The 17,378-nt window shown below is 35.3% G+C and overlaps 1 protein-coding gene across 3 annotated transcripts in view; it reads right to left on the bottom strand.

Annotated features, from left to right (window-relative positions):
* The window catches only part of LOC124170605 (tolloid-like protein 1), a 370,867-nt gene that overhangs the window by 32,268 nt on the left and 321,221 nt on the right, over window positions 1-17,378 (bottom strand). For 2 of the 3 annotated variants that reach the window (XM_046549431.1, XM_046549432.1), the window contains 2 exons: window positions 10,119-10,145; window positions 762-973 (listed from right to left, as the gene is read on the bottom strand). In XM_046549431.1, coding sequence (XP_046405387.1) covers window positions 762-973; window positions 10,119-10,145 — 239 coding nt within the window. The remainder of the gene's footprint in view (window positions 1-761; window positions 974-10,118; window positions 10,146-17,378) is intronic. The other variant, XM_046549433.1, reaches the window with a different exon arrangement.

The following is a 17,378-nucleotide window of genomic DNA, read 5'->3' as shown; positions in this document are numbered from 1 at the left end:
TAATGTAACCAAATTTATAGAAATAACTGAAAAATATTTTGGAACAGTTTATTGCTTCATGAAAATTCACCAACTTATGGGCCAAATCATGCAGAGAATACAGAGATGGTGAAATGCAGATATGGGAGACAAAAGATCCCCTTCTGTCCCCCAGTATAATACACTCTCTTAAGATACTAGATTTTTAACTGAGTTAAGAAACTGAGGCATCACATACAGCCTATATAAAACTAAATGCCATTTCCTTGAAGGAATTTTCAAATTTCCTTAGATATTGTCACAATTTTCAGCAAATCATTTATGGCCACAAATTAGTGTCACAATATTCACAACTAACTTGTGATAAATTACTGGCCAATTTATGACGATTAACCTGCTAAATCAGCTCAGTTTTATGCAATAAAACATTTTATCATTATTTAATTGCCCTATCATGATCAGTCACACAGCCTTATGCATGGCAGCACCACAGTGGAGATCACTCATATGCTATGCATGTGGGAAAATAACAAAGCTGGCCAGTGCTTAAAGCTTAGACTAAGCCTGTTTGATAGAACTAAGCAAAGCCAATCAAAGAACACCTGACTACAGTGCAATATTAGGGAATTGAACTGGAGATGAATTGGTGGTAAAAAGACCCACCCTGGGGTTTTTCCTCTAAACCAGTTCCACTTTTGGACTCACGTGGCAGTTTGAGTGGAAAAGCCACCAAGTGCTATGGTTTGGGCTACAGCAAATCCACAGCCACATACATTACTCACAGTCATTGATGAAGAGGTAGCGCCCACGAAAGAGATCAGCAGTGGTGTAGTTTTTATCGGTATAGAATCCAAGAGCAAGTGTCCTATGCAAAGAGATTCTACGGCGAGGAGGGATGGGACCACAATAGCGGCCACCAAAAGGCGAGTTAATCAGCTCGGACGCTTCCGTGTCCTCCACTTCAGCATACACATCCAAGTATTCGTGGATGCACCTTTATTCAAATAAAATAGCTATTAGATTTATATGGTTTAAATATACCATAGCACCTAGGGACAATATCCTCTTCAATAATGATCTCCATATTCATTTGATATGCAAGAAAATTCCATTGATGGAATTAAATTTTTGAAATATTAATTCTTATATACCTGTTTAAAAAGTTGAATAAAATGTAAGGCATTCCAATGTCATGTTCAAAAACTTGAACAGCAATTTTTTTCATAGTTTAACATAAAATGACAAAAATCTTCCCAGTTGATCAAAAGATTATATTGCATCAAAAGATTGTAGATGATCATACCAGGAAACATCATGCTGACTACCATAATGGTACATAAAGTTCAATGCTGAAATTCTTTTGACTCACAGAGATGGTTGCCCCAACATTTCAGGACAAATGAGATTCAGATACATTTCATTACAAATAGTCCAGTCGCAAAACTAATAAAAAATGCTAGGTTCTGACTCGTCATGCTCTATCTCCAACATATCCAAGGGATGAGAAATACCCTTAATCACACATTTTTAGCATCAATGTCCAAGTGAGCCTCAAAGGTAAGAAAAATGGGTACATATTATGAATTGCATATCTCTTATCCCAATGTGCAAAAAACTTACTGACAAAACTTACAAGGACTGTTACCTTTTCTTCAAGGGAAATATGTTCCAATTTACAAAAATGAGAATCTAAAGTTGTAAGCAATGGTATAATTATGCCAACTATTTCATTAACTTTCCCACAGTTAAGTATCTCCAATACTTCAAGCATAGAAACAGTTACTATAAATCTTTAGTAATGTTTCCACAAAAACATCTCAAATTTATATGAACGATTCTGCTTAGCATGACCCTCTATACACACATGGCATACTACCCACGAGGTTGACTGTTAGTGAGGAGGAAAACTATCAAATCTTACTTAGAAATATATCCAAACCCCATGTTCTTCTTTTAAATGAATTGTTTCAATATCATGTTCGGCTGTATCCACAACTATTTTTTCACATCATTCCATTTACTACACCACATACTTATCTTTGAATTTTGGTGACTAAAAATTCACCTCAATTTCAAGATGATATTGTGCGTAAGAAAATGCAATGATATAAATATACATATTCAGCCATTCTTATAGTGATATTTTTTTGATTATCGACCATCATGATTTAAAAATTGTTAAATTTAAGAGATCCTTCAATTAATATTTTTTAAATTTGGTACTGGTGCTGCTATAAAAAATTACTCCTCCTCAATACCAGCAGTTTCATTCCATGTACGGAATAAAAGGGGTGCGTATTTGTTAGAGGATCACTGTTCTAATGTCATACATTAGAATTATTTCTAAATCAGCAAAACTTTCTTATAGAAAGTGAGTGTAGCCATCAATGAAAGATGATGGCCATTCACAGCAAGGAACTAAATTCTTTTCAGTTATTCTTCTCAATATGCATCATACACAATTTTAATCAAAGGAGACGTCCCAGAGTGAATGATATCAAACTGAAAAGGGATATATAAAAGTTCTTGAATATTTTGCCAAATCCACTCTCACAGTAGATACCTCAAGCAAGAATAAAGACACATCCACTGCAATTGATTGGTGTACAGAAATGAATCAGTAGAATCAATTTGGAAATAAAATTCATGAAATAATTCAACTCAGCAACATGCAATGAATTACTCCAAAATATTTACAGTCATTAATAATATTAGTCCCATTTACTCCTGAAATGGCACAGCAACCACAATTGGTAATTATTGTTAATCCTAGGACTTGATAATCATCATATTATATTCCTCCATAAAATCACACCTAATCCAGCACTAAAAGCATTGTAGCTAATTTTCAATTTGAGCACATAGAGTCTTAAAACTATTTTATGTGCTTTGTGACTTCATTCTTCACTCAAACTAAAAGACATGGCAATTTCAGGCTAGTATACAATACGTTGGCATTAGCCGTTTAAATTTAATCCGAAAATTCCATTATTAACTTATGATTACAATATTAGATAGTCAATAATTAGCAGCCATGCATAACATACATGGAAGGCAGGGAGTCGTGTAATTTAAGAAAGAAAAAGGTATCACTGGGTTTAAAAAGCTATAGATTTTAAATATCATGCAAAATATATTAATGTTGTAAATTCTGTACCCTGTATATTTAAAGTGTGATTTTATACACGCATTAAACAGTTAAATATTATATACCAAAAAACTTTTGTGCACAGATTTTTGGTAAAGTATGACTGTCACCACGGTGACATCTTGCCACTACATTTCTCTATATGAGGGCACATTTTCACTTTCATTGCCTATGACTAAGCCTCGTTATCAAAGGAAAACTTTTCCTTGAAAGAGTAGAAGGTATTAGTTTAATTATTAATGATACATAATGATTTATATCTCTCAAATATCGAAATAGCACCAAGAATATTTAATTAGAATATTAATGTTATCGTAACATATTTGAACATTATGCAATGAAAAACCAACCTGATATTTATTTTGGGTGATTTTAAATATTATTATTTAATATTTTAATAGGGTTTGGCCATCTTCATTTCCTTATTCAGTTCCAGCCAATGATGTATAGTATCTGTTATCGTACAATATTAAATTACTACAAAGGTTGTTTTTTGCCTTTGCTAGTATAATAATTTTCTGAAAATATTAGTATGGGATAGCTGCATTCTAAAAAATGAAACTAATCATAATGCAAAAGAAAATATGAAGATGCTTTGATGATTTTTTTATAAAAGTATAATAAAACTTAATGCATAATACAAGTACATACATCTGGTGTGTTAATCATGTATGAAGAGAAGAGTGTCATCCTTCTTGTATCGATGCTTTCTTTAATGAAGTAATAAAATAATAACTTATTGGTATATAGGATAATTTGTAAGCATGTATTTCTAAAATAATATATAGATATTTTATGGAGACGTAAGAAAATTAAGGTGATTATAATAAATTCTTTGAAACAGGAGTAAGAAATACAGTCATTTTGCATTAAATAATAACTCATATTCCATCTGATAATCCTGGGAAACCATGTGAAGTCAATTCACAATTTATCTACTTACTAAGATAAAATCATTATAATGAGAGCTACAAATTACTCAAGAAACAGAAAAACAATGCTTGGATAAATAAAATGACTTTTTTTGCAAAGGGGAAGGTTGGAGGGGTATTAGGAAATTTGGAATCAAAAATAACATGGGCTCACACCGGTAGAAATAGTGTTTCTTCTGCATGTTCAAATATGACCACTGCTTCCCTTGAATTGGAAATGAAAGAAAACATAAATATGACAAAGAAAATAATGTTTAAAGAGCTAAAATATATGTAAAATTAGTTGCTACGGGGAGAAATATTGCAACCTTTAAAATCTATCAAACTTATGGCTGATTAGGTACTTGGCCAATTGTGTCTTCATTGACATTTCTTCATACGACTACTATCAAAAATTGGATTGAGATGCTTCGAATAAATTTCTTCAACATGGAAAGGAATTTCTTAATTTACAAATTTGATAGCATTTTTATCTTATCCCCATCAATGTGTGATTGATGCTGACACATAAAAATCATGGCATGCTTACCTTTGCTCTAGGTATGAATGGCTTGTAGTGTTTATGAAAGCTTACGCGGTTTGATGTAATTGAAGGTATAGCTCTTTCAGGTTTTACTCCACATAGGTCACAATTCCTTCAGACAACATTTTCACCGAAATTGCAACGGCTTCCTAAGTGACCTATGGAAATATGGATCAATGTGGAGTATAGCTCAGAAGAGCTACATCTTCAATGACTCATATAAACCAAATTTTGAAGTAATTTCTCAATAGAGGCAAGTAAATATTAATGACTACTTCGTATATTATTGACATCATTTTTAGTGATCATTATAGTCATTGGAAAAACACAATACTGACATAAATGGATAAAATAGGCATTGAATATTTGTTACCAAGGCAGACTTACACATCTACTCTCCTCCTCTACCAATAATTGACCCCCCCTGAAGGTGTGAACTACAACTAAAATGCATATTTTACAAGAAAGGAACCTGGAAATCTTCATGTAATATCATTGCAAGCTAGGTATTTTTAACCCCAGTCAGTGATTAACAGGGTACTTGGCCAAAAGATTGTCCATGACTATGGTACATTGGATATTATTTAGGAGTCTTTGTAAATAGGTAACAAGTGAAGAATTGGGAGTTATACACTTGATGTAAGATAGTAATATAAAATTACCATTATCAGCTTTAATCAAAAGTATTTAGGCCAAAGTAGATAAATTTATGAGGTTGCATATGGTATATGAGTAAGAGAAAATTCCAATCAAGAAAGACAAAAATGAAAGAAAAGTTTCAAGCAAGGAGAGGATCAACGAGTAATTGCCACTAAATACTTTGTATTTGAGCAATAAAGATCTTAACCCTCCATCAGTTGTGTCACATTCTGGTACGCTATTTGTTAAGTGGTGTTTCACAGATACCATTTAGCAATTTAAAGAAAATGCATTTAAGTAGAAATAAATGTTTTGACTATGAAAATTCTATCACAGAATATTTAATTTCGTGTATAGCTAACAAATCTATGCATAAAAATGATTGGGATATTTTTATTAATAAAAGACTTAATACTACTTCCTTTGACGCTTATGTCGGTGTTAATTGCATCAATATCTCTGAATTAGTTGATTCTAGAAAAATTCCCTCAATGGGCGATCCTTTTCTATCATCGGATTGAACATTTGCAAGGTGTACATTCTCCTCATATTTCCTAATAAGTGCCGGATTATCGGCATATTGTCAGTTCGATGATACTATTATTTTTATTCCAACTTCATTTTCGACAAAAGAGAATACTGAAGTTTCACAATACAGATTTTGCTTAGAACTTGGCAAATTATTTTGATTACAGGTGGAATTATTGATTTTGGAGACATTTTATATTAAGAGCATATTCAGTTGAACTTGAGCCAAAAACTTTTCTCCTATCAGATTGAAAAGTAATCATTCAATGCAACTACAAAATTGTTATGTGTATATTTTCGGTGAATGTTATGCATCTACATCTATGTCTACATCCAGCAGAATGGTGAAGTATATGCTAAAGTTCACTCCAATTATGTGAGAACTAATGTAAGATTTTTGCAATAATAGTTTTGTTCAGGTGTAATATTGATTACAATCAAAAATGCCCAGCAATAAGATGCATATCCAAGATAAAAGTCTTTAAATAGTGTTTGTTTAAATTATAAACATAATAAAAACCTTGCAATGAATATTGTGAAGGTATCAGCATTGTAGTAACATATTGTAGCTCAAGATGTTGCATGGCGTCTACCAGAATCTAAAAGCAACAAAATAATAACATTTTTTCCAGAAATGTGACAAAACATAAAATCACATTGGTGATTAATGCAGAAGCATGAAATAATAAGATACAAGGAAGGTGAGTTTTCTAACCATGAAAACACTATGTGGGCTAAGAAAAGAAAATGGCTTGGCATCTTGTAAATGCAGCACGGCCAACGGAGGGTTAAATCTTGACTGAAATGCATGGAAGGTCTGATGTGGGTGGATAGAAGTAATACATAACAAATATGGGTGCTGCAGTAAGGTGACTGTCCTAAGATGAAAAACTGACTGCAAATTCTCATTCCGCATTGACCTAAATTTTAAACCCCTCTCAGGGAATAATCATGTAAGGACAAATTCCAAAAGAATTATCCTAAGCGATTCTTTCCTCACAACATGTGACACTTGAGGAGTGAGGACTTTCAAAATATGCTGTGCTACAGCAGTAGTGATGAATATACATACGGCAAATGAAGCAGATTCAAAATGCGTAAAACCATCTACTAATATTGAGTAAATATTTTTGCATTTAAATTTAACAAATTCAGAATTCTTAAAAAGATAATGAAAAAAATAATCATGTATGTTATGCCTACAAAGAGCCTTACAAATCATCATGAAACAAACATGGCCCAGCTTCATTTGAACAGGTACCCATGTTCTTTGTAAAACTAAACTTTTTCCAGAAATTCAGAAGAATTTTAATTTTCATGAATTACGGTAACAACAACCTGTGGCGGAATAGCAGATACTAGTGTAATGTTTTTGCTTGGCCATTTTCAATGACTTTGTAAACACTTCATGCATCAACCCACAGTTAAATATGTAATGCTGAGTGGTGGTTGATGTGTGCTCAATGTGAATCATGAGGGTTGGGACTTTCACTAGCACACATGATTCACCTCGAAATTAAATAGTTTTAGTGTTAAACATGTAATACATGAGTGTAACACAAAAGTTCTGGAGGCAAGAATGGTTTGCTAAATTATGGTAAAACTTAAAAACTAACTAGAAACTTCACCTTGGAGCAAAAATGAACACAAAACCATGCATAACAATGAATTTGATGAGGATTGACCCTTTTAACTTTTAGCTTATTCAATACTTCAATGAAATCAGCAAAAAAATGGCAAAACTGGAAGGGAGGTGTGAGACCATACTTGGCTACTGTCTAAGAAATTCAATTCTTTGGTAGATTGCGCCTCAATAACAATTTGTCGGATGTAGTAATAGAAGGCACTCAAAAATATATGGTTGGTTCTGAAAATTGTTCACTTCACCTAGTATGTACATGATTGGTGCATATGTACTTCTTGCTGAGATAAATATAATATTTTGTATCACCACTTTTTGCTCTCCAAATAACTTATGAAGCAAGTGTTTAAATATTATCTTTTAGTTGTGCACAATCAAAGATCTAATTTTTTAAAGCTAAAAATCTTCATCCTTATCATCAGATGACACAAGATGTTCATCATCGTGACGGCATGATGCACATAGAAAATTATCCTCATTAATATCTATAGCTGAGTAGTGAGTCTATTTCTAACAATGACATGCATATACTTAGCAACCTATTTAAAATTATTGCATCAAATCAAAGAATACACTAAATATTACAGTAAACAAAACTGAAATATTGCTCTAACTCAAGACTACGTTGATGGTCAAGAAAGTTCATAGTTTTTCAGAATGTGTAGACAAAGTGGTGCATTAGGAAGAATTAATGAGAAATTGCGGATGGGCATCACACGAGAGACTGGTATAACCAAGAATGTTGGAAAAAAGAGAAATGAGATCTCAAGTAGAGAATAAGGATAAGTCAAAATCACTAGCAGATACAATAATCCACTTATCTAAAGTTTATAGACTTGTTTTAGAAGCTTAATTCAGAAAGAAAATGTTTAGTTATCCATCACAGAACGAAAGACAAGTATGAGGCTACACCGACAATATTAAATCTTCTCACATTTACATGTTTCAATATTGTGCCTTCAACTCCCTATTGATGAATTGTTCTCAATTCATGGCTTTAAGGCTTTCCCTATTTACTGAAATAAATAAATCTCCCTACCACTTCTCCGCAGAAGCGACACAGAATCAATAATCAACCAAGTACTCTTAGAGCTAAAGCACTCAGAATATGTATCTAATTGTACTACTTCTTCCATCCTTAACTTCTTTAAATAATAAAAATAAATACCATTTTGAATAATGAAACCACAATCAGCCCTGAAATGGAAAATTAGGGAACACTATGAATATGTGTATATATAAAAATTTATAGAGCTTAAATTAGGGTACCTATTCAAATTAAATTTGGCTTTGATTTGAAAAATAGCATTCTTTTCTACTTAAATTCCAAGATAAATATTGTCATTGCATTAAGAGAGAAATGCTCCTTGGATATTAACTAATGACATCCAGGTTAGCGGTAGCTTTGGCAGTGGAATTTGAGATTATCTGTTCCACTAATAACCAATGCATAGGAAGTTAAGATCTCCTCAAAAGAGATCAAAATTGGCATAGAGTAGTAATGTACAGTTTATAAATAACACTCGGAACTATATTAGCAAACTTATAACTTTCATTTTCCCTATTTATTTGTAGATCGAGTAATACAGACACTATTGATAGCAAAAGATATAGAAATAGGAGTTAATATTTATTTAAATAGGATTAAGGATGAATAGCCCTATTACTCTCCTCATGAAAGAAAAAGTTTAAAAAATTTCCCCCTTTGATGATTAACTTACACATGAATTCCTGACATTCAGTTTACTTATTCAAGTAATACATCAATCTGTGTTGCACAAATAAGGTCTGAATTCCCTCTTAACAACAGTTTTCATTTGCAATAACCTCTGGCAGATTTGTAAATTGCTATGTTTATTGATAAAAAGGAACATTTATGTGAAGATGGTAGGCTGGATATAGCCTTAGGAAAAATTTTCATGAAATTTATATTGTTTTTTATTAACAAGGTTGTGACAAAAATGTTTGCATAGGTATTTGTGATGCTACCATCCCTGACTGTTTGTTTAACTGATATGGTTTATTCCGTATTTCTTGGAAAAACATTTGATATTTGTCCAGAAATGAAAAAAATTAATTCAAATTGAATTCAAATGTTCTCCACAGCTTAATCAAAGAATACCATCATATCATTCAATATTTAATATACATACATCATTCAATTACATAACACCAAGGTATTCCCACTCAATATCATAAGTATTTAAGCCTAACAGTGTAGAGCTAGAGAAGTATAGATGACTCTAACAGAACACATATAGGTTCAATTAAGAGTCATGCTTATTAATATCTAAATTAAGCAATAATTGCCATGATAGAGGACTTATGTACATCTACATGAATCACAATTAAAGAAAACCTGTTGCCACCCTCCACAGTAATGATCCTAGCCACATGGATAAACATGCATTGGCAGTAGGGAGCCCATACGTGACTGCGTCTCCACACATGTCTTCCCAAATAAGGGGAGGAATATGCAAGATTTGGTAGCCGTGCAAAGGCAAATGAGCTACCAGTCTCAGACATGAGGAAAATAAGTGAAAGCCTAAATACCCAACAAAGAAATATTTTTTCCATATGCAGCTGTTGTTCATGCACATGGGCGCTGATAAGGTAGGATCTTGAGGACAGGTTGGGCACTAGGAGGTTAGGAACTGGGCCAATCAAAGAAATGAAACAATTGGATAGTTGGTGGTAATAAAAATATGACTGAGACGTCATACTCACGCGGGTAAATGTCCAATAGATGCTCCACTGAAACAAGCAATGAATTAGGGAATGGAATTATTTGGCGTGCAATACGAAGGATACATAATAGTTAGACATTAAAAGTGGTACATGGACAATGTTTGCTAAAGTACACAGAATACATTTAGAGGGGCGGAACTGATGTTCTAGATTACATAAGGGAGGCATTGACCAGGGGAGGGGGATTGGACATCCACAACACACAATTAAAATAGAAAGAAAGACATGCCTCTGCTTGATAAGATCAAAGAAAATTTGAGGATTCATGAAGCATTCAGATGAAAAAAGTAAATGATTTATTTACGAAAAGGTGAAAAATTGTTCCGTTTGAAGGTAACACAACCACCGAGACTATTTTTTGACATGGCCTTTCAAAATTGAAGAAATGCAATCTACAAAAATATAATTCAAGAGCAGCATGAAAGATAAATTTAAGGTATGCTGAATAGCGAGGATAATTTTGACTAGAAATTTATACAGGAAAGGGATGATTCTATCCACTTTGGAGAAATGCTACCAGCAGCCTTGAACTATTTCAGTTGAGTGTTGTGCATATCAATCAATCCATGATGTGCATGGCAAGCGGGCAGTCCCAATGGCGTGCTAACCACGCACACCATTCATCATCACTTGCAGGGGGAGTTACGTTGGTCGAGGGGAAGGACGAACACCTGTACATCTACCCAAGGAAAAAAAAAATATATATATACATGATATATAAATTGTAAACTCATTGGAAAAAAACAAGCAATACCATCTATTTATCCTAGGAACATCATGGACTTGAAAAAAATCACATTTTCATCATTAACAACTACATTGGAAGGGGCTCATCTAAATTATAACTTCTATTCAGTAGTATTTGAGTATTTACCATGCAACTTGGAAGGTTTGGGATATCTGTTTCCATACCCATTCATATAATAGAAAAGATAGCATTGAAATTATGAATAAAATTTCTATGATCTACAATAGGTCCTCTCGTCCCGAATTTGTATGTTTCTCAAAAATTTATGATTGTGCAATTGATGAATAGATATAATAGATGAAATATGGAAATAGATGAATTTCTTAAGTTTTGAAATTTGAATCCATTCAAGTATGGAATATAAAGTAAAAGTCTACATATGAATTCATAAAAATTAACCATATCAAATTGGAAAATATTCAGAGGTGGGTATGAGAGGACTTATCATTCATTGCAAATATTGTTTCTTAAGTAATTACACCATAATTATATTAACATCAAGTAAAATTACTTTAACACTAATCAATGTAATTAGACTATGGTCTTTAAAAGTAAACCCCAGGAAGAATGTGGTGCTAAGAATAGACTTTGCTGTAAATCTAAATTTATCTAAAATTTATACCTGCTAGTCACACGAAATCCATGGTGCAAATTTGCACCATGGATTTTAAACAGGTGAAATGGATTAATAAATAACATGAGTAAATCTAAAGTATAATATAAACCTGTTAAGTTATAAACATCTAAACACTCTTATGATCAAGTCAGTGATATATCACACTTAGGAAAAGTTGAAGATCTGTTATATGGTGTGAAAGGAAGGGTTGGGAGGTGTAGCATGAACATTTGGTTTCCCAATGAAATGGAGAGTAAATTCTTGTTTGGAGAATATTAGGCATGTAATTGTAATCATCATGAAGGTGATGAATGACTAGCATAAGTAACGCTTAGAGATTCTTCTTTAACGTTTTGATGGCATCACATAAATAAGGAATCTACCTGGGGCTGTGATGACCCACTGCCTCAGTCTCTTTATAATATAACTCATATAGGTACCGTATATAAGTTATATCTGTTCATGAAAATAAACTTGCACCATAAATTATTGAGGGTAGCTTTTCAAATTTCTTAAAACATTAAAAAGATAACACAGAAAAAGTTATTTTATATTAATGCATACTTGAGTCAAAAACAAGGCCAATTTCTCCCCCTGGAAATTTTCTAAAGGAAGTGACTCATTGATTTGCATCCAACTTACTTTTGCACCGTCAGATTCCACAGTCATTAAAGTGAGTGCCCCTTTAAGCCTCTGCCCATGATTTTGACATGAGAGTTCCTCCATTACTTGAAGGAGGTGAAGCTACTGTCACGGAGACAAGTCACCAGAATGCAATTCCCAGAAAAAAATATTGCCAGGGCACATAAAGTTTTCAACTGTGTGGCATTTTTTAGTGTCCCCCCCCCCCCAAAAATTTCTGGTACCCCCCCCCCAGAAATTCCTCGAACTTCCTCCGAACTTATCCGCAGAACTTCTCCCGCCAAGAACTTTTCGCGCTAAGGTTTTTTCGCGCAAAGGATTTTTTGCGCAAAGGGTCCCTGTAGCAAAGTGCCCTGTCTCGCAAAATCCTGTCTCTGGAAAATCCTGTCTCTGGAAAATCCTGTCTCTGGAAACAGTCTCTGAAACAGCCTCCGAAGCAGCCTACCTGCAATGCAAGACTTATATAGGACTACTGCGGAGAAATACTTCTCCTTGGCAAGCAAGGGGAAATCGGTGCTAAGGCCTTAGTATTGCACTTGGAGTGAGAAGTTTTACCATTGTCCTATCACAAACTCTCTCTCCCTCCAACACCTCACCCCAGTATCTCCTTCCCCTCCATGTGTTCCAATGAACGATTCCTCTGATGTCTCAACCCAGAAGTTGAGGGGAAAATTCTGGGTGCTGGCTGTTGTCTCAAAACCAGGGAATGGTGTTTTGTGGAGCGGCCGTTTCTGCAGGGGCAGTGACGCATCAGTGGGCGGTTGTTGAATTCGCCTGGCTACCCCTCCACTCCCTGGAAGAAGCCCTCCCCTCAAATGCTGTCTCGCCTTGCATAGGCAAGCCCTCTTTCTGGTCGAGACCTGCTGGGAGTCACATGTCTTGTGAGCCATGAGATTTTTAGAGCAATTTTCTGCTGGTAATGTTTCCTTTGGGATCATGAATTTACTATCATTGTTTTCTGTAATACTTCTGATTTTTTGAATACTCTACTTTGAATAGATATCGTACGGTAATAACTCGTAAATTGTTTTTGGCTACCTTTTTCTTGTGAGCTGTTTTTCTGTTTGTGGAGTCTTACCCTGATCCAGCATGTGACCGACGGTTGGAGTATTTCCCTTGTCTGGACTTACGTGAAAAATCAACCAGATTTTACGACGTAACGTCACATTTTGGTAGCAGAGTTGAGGTTCGATTTCCTGTCCTTTCGTCGAGGTCTCCCGAGTGCTGGACAATGGTGACATTTCTCCACTATTTCTCCACTTTTTGCAGTTTCTGGTTGTTTCTTCTCTTAAAAGTGAGTTATTTTATGTTCCATTAAGTGCTTTTTGGTTCGTGTGGGATTACGTGACTAGTGTTGCCGACTTTTCCTCGTGGTCATATGCCATTTGACATTAATGTTCGTAATGCTCGTAATGTTCTTGATAATTTGGATAGCAGCTCGTTATTCTCGCACTATTTTTGGTGATTGGACTCTTCCAGCAGAGATAGATAGTTTTAAATCTCGCTCTTTCTCTCTCTTTTTCTCGTTGTCGTCACTTCACTTCTCAAAATGCCTGGAGGTAATACTGACAACCCGTACGAAAAAACTTATTTAACCACGGGCGAGGATCGTAAGGCCAGGGGTACGGCTAATGTGTCCGTAGGAAGTGAAGTTTCTAATAATGAACGGGAATCTTCTTTAGAAGTGGTTCCACCTCGCCCAACGCACGAGGAAAGCAGTGATTTTCACGTCTCTCACGAAATGTCTGCTTCTCAGACATTGCCAGTTTCTGAAGGGTTAGTGATTGTCAAACAATTACTCAGTGATTTTCCGCCATTTGAAGTGTCAAACAGTGAGAATTGGTTTAATTTCATGTTAAAAGTTAATGAAATCGTTTCTTTGTCCTTGGTTCCTCTGTCAACGTTATTGTACCTTGTAGTATCTAAACTACCTGCCAGCTCTCGTCATTTTTGGTTGTCTATGTTAAACTTGAATCTCGCATGGTCTCAAATCACAGAAAAAGTTTGGGCTAGAATTGTTAGTGACAGAGAGTTTGATCGTTTGATCACTACGAAAGTTAAAAGATTTCAGTTCCCTCGCGAAACGCCCCACGATTTCGTGTGTTCTGTGCGTAATGCCACTCAGGTGCTGGGTTTGCAGTATTCCGAGTCTTCTATTGTGCGACTCATTATTCAAGGGTTAAATCCTTTAACAAAATCTGCAATTATGTTCTCAAATCAGCCTAACACATTTGTAGAATTGGACTCTGTTATCACGCAGGCTTCTAAACATTTAATGGACTGTGCTGAATATTCCAACACTTTCCATCGTATCTCTAGGAATCCGTCTTCTGTTGCCTCTTCCAGTGCGCCTAGGGAAGTTTCTTTTCCTATTAATTGTTCTTACTGTCATAAACCTGGCCACAAAGTGAACGAGTGTCGCAAAAGACGACGCTTTACTCAGCCTGCCGTGAGTTTGATGAGCGTCCGTGACAAGTGTTCGACTCGATTGCCAATATTATCTATTAATCTTCATTCTATGCCATGCCAGGCTTTAATTGACACTGGGTGTTCAGTTTCACTGTGTGATGAAGATTTCTTTGCTTCTCTGAAATGTTGCCGGAGAAAGGTTATTCGTAAGAATGTTGACGTCGATTTAATCACTGTGTCGGGGCAGCCTTTTCATATTAATTCCTCTGTCTCACTCAAGGTTCAAATAGGCAAGTTTTCTTGGAACCACGTGTTTTATCTAGCTAAAATCCCGTTTCCCGTGTTACTGGGTGTGGATTTCATTTGTAATTCAAAGATGATTATTCGTCCGGCGAACGTCAGTTTTGAAATTGCCCCGAATTCTCTTTTTTCTTTTACGGACAATTGCGAAGCGTTTAAATCGGCGCCAGTTAGTAACTCATCCGAATCACATGTTCTGTCGTCCACTGAATTCACGCTGTGTGATAAGTTGAAGGGTTTATTGTCAAAGTATCCTGATGTGATTTCTCAAGAATTGGGGGTCACATCTGTTATGACCTACGAAATTGAACTGCTAGATTCTACTCCGATTCGATCCCATCCTTATTCATTGTCACCTCCAAAGGCAAATTTAATGAAGAAGCACATCCAATCTTTACTTGATAAGAAAGTGATTGAGGTTTCCAATTCAAACTGGTGTTCGCCAGCTTTTCTAGTGCCTAAAAAGGATGGATCTGAAAGATTAGTGGTTGATTACCGTAAGTTGAACAAAGTTGTTAAATCGGACGGTTATCCTACACCTTCTGTTGAACATGCATTCCAATATCTTGCTGATGCAAAATATTTTACTGTTCTTGATCTCAATTCTGCCTTTCATCAAATACCATTATCTGAGAATTCTAAGAAATTAACTGCTTTTGTGACGCCGTTCGGAGTGTACCAGTATAATAGATTGCCATTTGGTTTTGTAAATTCTCCTCAAATATTCACTCGTCTCATTAATGAAGTATTGGGCGATTTGAAATATTCATGTGTTTACCCATATATTGATGACTTGTGTATCTATTCCAAGTCTGCTGAAGACCATGTATCTCATGTTAATGCTGTCCTCAACAAACTACGCAGTGCCGGTTTGACGGTGTGCGAGGACAAGGTTAAGCTTGGTGTGGAATCACTCACTTTTCTGGGCCATCTCATCACAAATGGAACCTTGCAAGTTGATCCTGAGAGAGTGAGACCAATTGAACAATTCCCAGTTCCCAGAAATGTGAAGGAAGTGGCCAGATTCATTGGACTTTGTGGGTTTTACTGCAAGTTTATTCCAAGGTATTCTGAAATCTCTATGCCACTGAATCGCTTGAAACGTAAAAATGTTCCTTTTCAATGGACAGCCGTTGAAAATGAGGCTTTCTGCCAGTTGAAGAAAGCTCTCACCAATCCACCAGTGTTATCTTTCCCTCGATTTGACGAGGAATTTCATTTATTTGTCGATGCCAGTAATTTGGCGGTTGGTGCCGTTTTGAATCACAAAGTAAATGGTGATTTTGTCCCTGTGGCTTTCGCTAGTAAGGCACTCTTGGAACATGAACGTAAATTTTCTTCTTATGAATTGGAGTGTCACGCAATTCATTTTGGAATTCAAAAATTCAGTGTTTACTTACAAGTAAAACCATTTCACTTGTACACTGATAATGGTGCCTTGACATGGCTTTTCTCTCATCCTAAGCAGTTGGGCAAACTAGGCAGGATGGTTCTTAAATTATCCTCTTATAAATTCACTGTGCATCATGTTCGAGGAGCATCTAATTCTGTCGCAGATTGTCTTTCTCGCATTGAGCCATCCTCATCTACAAATAGTCATTTAGATGTGGAATCTAACACTCATAAGGAGTCAGCTGTTCCTTATTCTTGTGTGTTACATAAATTGCCTTTGTCATTTGTCGACATTCGAAAACACCAAGAAACTGATCTCGTTCTAAAGGATATTTTCAATCAGATTAATAATAATTCCTTGAACGACAAAAACTATTTTCTGAAGGGACAGCTATTATGTTATGGGAATTCTAAAATTAAGCGAGGAAGAGCTGTTTTGCCTACGGTCTTGAGGCCTATGATTTTTCAATATTTTCACTGCTCTAGTATGTCTGCTCACTTGGGCATGGCTAAAACTTATGATAAGATTAGCAGACACTTTTGGTGGAAGGATATGAAAAGAGAGGTTTATGACTTGGTCAGAAAATGCCATCTGTGTCAAACTTGTAAACCCAGAAATGCTCCACCTCCTGGCATGCTATCGTCGCACAATCCTTCTGAAGTTTGGGAAAGACTTTATATTGACTTTGTGGGTCCTTTACCTCTGACTAAAGGTGGACACCAATATGTACTTTCTCTTATTGATGGATTTTCTAAGTTTTGTTTTCTTGAGCCAGTTCGCAAGGCTACGGCCGGTTCGGTTGTTTCAATACTCACTCAAAGAGTGTTTCCAAAATTCGGTTTTCCAAAATATTTGGTTTCTGATAATGCACAAGTTTTCAAATCTCATGCCGTTAAGGAGATGTGTTTGCAACTGGGGGTTAAGCAAATTTTTGTTTCTCCATACTATCCCTGTTCTAATCAGGTAGAGAGATTGCATAGAAATCTAAAATCTGCACTTGCTATTTTGTGCAATAATGCTCACCATATGTGGGACTCTATGCTTGCTGACTTAAATTTTGCCTTGAACACTGCCTCTCATGAGAGCAGTGGTTATTCTCCTGCCAAAATAATTTTCGGCAGAGAACTTAAG

This window comes from Ischnura elegans, chromosome X (assembly GCF_921293095.1).
Source record: "Ischnura elegans chromosome X, ioIscEleg1.1, whole genome shotgun sequence".
Classification (NCBI taxonomy): Eukaryota; Metazoa; Arthropoda; class Insecta; order Odonata; family Coenagrionidae; genus Ischnura; species Ischnura elegans.
The sequence above is the reverse complement of the archived record's forward strand: the minus strand, read 5'-3'. Positions and strand labels throughout refer to the sequence as shown.